This window comes from Cryptomeria japonica, chromosome 8, assembly GCF_030272615.1.
Source record: "Cryptomeria japonica chromosome 8, Sugi_1.0, whole genome shotgun sequence".
In the NCBI taxonomy this organism is placed as follows: Eukaryota; Viridiplantae; Streptophyta; class Pinopsida; order Cupressales; family Cupressaceae; genus Cryptomeria; species Cryptomeria japonica.
In genome coordinates, this window is record NC_081412.1 from 564,806,249 (window position 1) to 564,811,543 (window position 5,295).

The 5,295-nt window shown below is 34.3% G+C and overlaps 1 protein-coding gene across 1 annotated transcript; it reads right to left on the bottom strand.

Annotated features, from left to right (window-relative positions):
* Nucleotides 1–4,147: 4,147 nt before the first annotated feature.
* LOC131056018 (pathogenesis-related thaumatin-like protein 3.8) lies at nt 4,148–4,980 on the bottom strand. Its single transcript, XM_057990331.2, has 2 exons — nt 4,858–4,980; nt 4,148–4,758 (listed from the first exon to the last, which is right to left on the bottom strand). The coding sequence occupies exons 1-2, from the start codon at nt 4,922–4,924 to the stop codon at nt 4,148–4,150; spliced, it is 678 nt and encodes a 225-aa protein (XP_057846314.1). The 5' UTR covers nt 4,925–4,980.
* Between the last annotated feature and the right edge of the window lie 315 nt (nt 4,981–5,295).

Genomic DNA, 5,295 nt, shown 5'->3' on the forward strand with positions numbered 1-5,295 from the left:
AGTGGAGGATCAACCAACTGCCATGTGTCATTTTTCAAAAGAGCATCATACTCATCTTGCATAGCTTTCCTCCATACTGTAATATTTTTGGCTTCATTATAGGATGATGGTTCAGAGTCAATTATGAGATTGAGTTCACCAATGGCCTCCAAGTTATCTGCACTATTGGTTTGAGCTTGGAGCCTTGCTTTGTAAGAGCTTCTTGTACCTGTTTTACCTATTTCATCAGGTCTTAAATCTTTCAATGTTTGTTGAACTTGTTTTGCCCACTTATGAGAAGACTTTGGCTGCACAAAAGATGTGACCATTTCATTACTAGATGTTGTATCAGTGGTTGATAGTTCAGAGAGTTCAAGCTCATCATGATGGGCTTCTTCTTGGTCATTTATTGATGGAGCAACATGAATTAGATCACTTGGAGATATAGATTCTATATGTGGAATCTCACAAGAGTTTTCTATCAAAGGAGACAAATTTGTAATTGTATCAAGCTGTTTGAATTTACAATCATCATTTTCAGCAATGTTGGAGGTTTTAACAAATACAACATCACATGTAATAAAGAAAGTTTTGTTGACTTCATCATACAACCGATATGCTTTGGAAGATTCTGAATAACCAAGAAAAATACACTTAATACTGTGATGTTGTAACTTACTTCTTTTGTCCTTGGGAATTAAAGCATAGCAAGTGGAACCAAAAATGCGAAGATGTCGAACAGAAGGAGGATATCCAAACCACACTTCATATGGAATAGATTGATGTAATGCAGATGATGGAGATCTATTACGAAGATAAACTGCAGTTCTTGCTGCTTCAGCCCAAAAATGTAATTTTATTCCTTTAAAATATAACATTGCACGGACCATATTCATGATAGTTCTATTCATTCGTTCAACAAAACCATTTTGTTGAGGAGTACCTGAAACAGTAAGATGATGTTGGATCCCATTTTGACGTAGATAGTCCTCAAAAACTAGAGAAGTAAATTCTCCACCATTATCTGTTCGAAGAGTACCAATTTGAGATTGAGCTTGTTTTTCAATCATAACACGAAACCTTTTAAAAATTTCAAAAGCTTCTGATTTTTGCTGCAAGAAATAAATCCAAGTCATGCGACTATAATCATCAATAAACAACATGAAATACTTAGATCCTCCCACAGAATTTATTGGTAAAGGCCCACATAAATTAGAATGAATAAGCTGCAATTTTCTTTGTGCTCTCCAAGTGGAGCGAGGAAAAGAATTTCTATGTTGCTTGGCAAGAATACATGCTTCATATTTTTCAATTGTTTTAGGCAAAACAGGTAAGCCATCAACACCATGCTTTTGCAAGATATGAATGTTATCATAACCAATATGCCCAAGTCTTGCATGCCATAAAAGAACAGGAGATAGACTACCTTCTTCAGTAAGATATGCAAAATTTTTAGAAAAAGAAGTGCCATTTAGTTTTAATAATCTCCCATCCTCACATCCAGTGAATACAATTTGATTATTTGATTGTTTTCTAACAACAACTTGTCCATCTTTTAACAGAATAGAGTAGCCTTGTTGTCGAATCAATACTAGTGATAACAAATTACGTTGCAATTGAGGAATAAACAATACATCATGAAGCACAAAGTCTGGAAGATTAGGCAACTTAAATCGAACAGTTCCTTTTCCAATAGGTTTGAGACTTGATTTATCAGCTAAATAAATTGAACCACATGCACTTTCATGAAATTCCTCAAAGTAATCACGCCGAAATGTCATATGTTGTGTGGCTCCAGTATCTAAGATCCAAGAATCATACCATGAGGAATTAGATGCAAAGTCAAAAACAGAAAGCACATATTGATCACCATCACTATCACAAGCAAATTGGGCTGCTCCTGGAATTTTATCATCTGAATGTTTATCATCATTATAAACTTTTATTTTATCTTTTTGCTTAAAAGTATTTTCTTTAAAACTTTCTATCTTATCCCATGACAACTTGCATTCATGTGCTTCATGACTTCCTTTTCTACCACATCTTTTACAATATAAATGTTGCCTATCATTTTGATTATCATTTTTCCTCCATTGACCTCTACCTTTGCCTCTATCATTATAACCTCCTCTTGAAGAGCTCTTATTTAGAGGTTTTTCTTGGTGAGCAAAACAAACATTTTCATTAATATTATCTATTTTCCTTCCAAAAGATTTTTCACGTTCAGCCAACTTTTCAACTAATAAATCAAAAGTAATGGTTTTCAATTGGTTACTTGGTTGAAGGGACTCTAGATAAGTAGAATGTGTTGGAAGGAGTGCCTTAATAAAAGCAGTGAGATAAATATCAACTTTCCCACCAGCAGCATTAACATCTTGTTTTATGGCTCTAATTTCAGAAGCCAAACTCATAACATCACCATTTTTTAATTCAAGATTGAACAATTTTAATTGTAACTGAATAAATTCTAATTCTGAATGAGAATCAAATAAATTTTTTAATTTGTCAAGGGCTTCCCAAGCAAATTTGCATCCTTGTATATGACGATATACATCTCCATTAACTGAAGCTCTTATCAAAGCCAAGGCTTTTGAATTTTTATAATTCCAAATTTCTTTTTCTTTAACATCTATTGGTTCGGTAGGTTGGGTATCTCCATCACATATTTTATACCATAAATCATTAAAAATTAATGTATTTTCCACTTTTCTATGCCATTCCAACCAAGTATCTTTTCCAGTTAATATTTCCCCAATCAATGAAACAATGGACTGCATTGTAAATTGAAAATAAATGTATATAGAATTTGTAGAGTTTGCAAATTTATAGGATTGCTCAAAATCTCTTGCCAAACTTTACCAAATATAACAAGATATTAAATTCTTGTACAAATAAATAAATTGATTTCACTTGAATCAATTTTTTTTTTGTTTCCATATTTTGATTCTGTAGAAAGCTGCAATCTTCAAATGCTTCACATAAAAATATACTCCAAACTCCAAAGCTCTGATACCACTATTAGCCTAGCAGAAAATAACAATCTGGAATCTCTGTTAGCAGCAGATAGAAAAAAGAATGGAAAGAATGGCAATCTGAATATAATTTGTATTCCAATAAAAAAAACTGTACTTTCAAAATTAAATAAACAAGCAGATATAAAGAGGAGGCAAAAACAATTGTAAACTGTTATACAAAACTGCCGGAACAGAAAAACCTAATAAATAAACTAATGAGAAATTAATCTAAATAAAACTAAACCCATGAAGAGAAATAAACCCGTGAAGAGATATTAACACTGCAACCATTAAATACATACATAATTAAATATTTCTTTTGCACCCACAAAATGCATGAATATTATTACTCTCTTTTTAACTCCAAAATATATAAAAACTGATAATCCTTGCACATAGATGTGTTAGATTAGCAATCCAACTTTTTGTATTATTTGTAATTGATAAAATACACATATAAAATAAGGTAGAGATTGATTCCAAAAATATTGGAGTGCATGTACACATCTTTTATAATAATTAATTGAACTTCTATAATAGATTATCTTGTATAAGGTAAAGTGTTTATTCCATCTTGTATACAAATGAAGTGTTGAGAAATAAATGAGTAGTTTTTAATAAAATAATATGATCTGTTGTGTAAGAAATTTCTAAGAAGAAGCTTACCCAACAAAAAACATGATTCTCAATTTTGAATTTTATGTGAGAAAAAAATAAGATGACATACAGTTACAAATGTATATTCTTCTTAAGGAAATGACTTTATTTTTTTTAACAAGACAGTTCTACCAATATTTTTATTAAATTACATATTTAAAAAAATTATGAATAATCATATAATTGTAGTAATAATAATAAGAGGAGAAGAATCTATTATCTTACCTATGAAATAACAGATTTCAAAACTATATAGAGATATTTAATTTTGAAATATAAAGAAAATAGAATTTTAAAGTATATATTAATATTTTCTCATAACAGTATATTGCGCGTGATTACTCACCCTTCTCTCATTAGTGGTGAGATGACAGCAATGTTTTATTGGTAATAAGTGGTGAGAGTTGCAACTATGCGGCTATACCACCGGTGTCAATACGAAGATGACACCTCTTATTGATATATTATTCCACTCATAAACATAATCCTATATATATCTAGGGAGGGAATACAATACTGTAGTCAGTACCAGAGGGGCAAGCGAATGTGGCTGTATCGTCCTTGGCATAACTGTAGGCCTGAGGGCACTGCTGCTTGAATATCATTGAGTAGTTTGTCGCAGGGCAGCTGTTAGCATAGCTGCCAGTGCAGCAATACTGGTCGGTTTCAAAGGCAACGCAGGCACTCTTGCATCCGCCAGTCACCTTCAATTCAGCAGGGCACACAGCGTTCACGTTGGCTTTGCATGCAGGGGCGGTGCACTGTGTATTGGTAGGGTTGATGGAAAGAGGAATGTTGAAGCCGTCCACCAGGGAGACGTCGTAGTAGTCCTGGTCGCTCTGGGTGTACTCGGCCAGCGTGGCGGGAACAGCTCCTGAGACTGTGCAGCTCAATTGGCCGCCGCAGTCACCGGTTTGACAGGTTCCTTTGTCACTCGCATCGAAAGAGCAGCCGGTTCGGCCCCAGAATCTTGCCGACTGTGTCCCCGCCGCCAAATTAACTGTCCACGTCTGACCCTGGGTCAGCTGCTGCCCTCCTCCGGGTAATCCCGCCGCCCAGACTGTGTACCCGCACTGGTTCTTTATATCAAACTTAACTGCTCCCGTCTCTGCGACAAATCACACAGACATACTATTATTGTTAGCCTTGGAAATGTATATACTATTCAACTACTTATAACACCCATTATGTTACTATGACAGCTTACCTTGAATATAAAGAGATATGGCCATTCCAGCCACAAGAAGAAGCCCAAGATCTGATACTTTTGCCATTATAACTAGTATCTATATCGCATACAGCAAAGACTGAATGAAGATACAAGGAAGGGTATGTCACTTATATAGAGAGCTCCACCTCCTACGAGGGTAAGAAGGAAGCAAAGACGCAAGAACCTCACACGATAACAGTCCTACGAGGGTATGTCCTTTTTTAATTTTTCTTCTATTAATTTGTCTTTTTTTAATTTGTCTATGTTTTATATGAAGATACGACCAGAACAGCTACAAGAAGTGCAAGATCTGAAACTGTTGGCATTATACAGCCTGGAAGTGCAAATGAATTTTTTAAACAGCTTACGAGTGCCAATCCTTTGTTATGAAAATTTCCTCGTTAACAGTCTGTGGTACTCATTCAAATATATCAA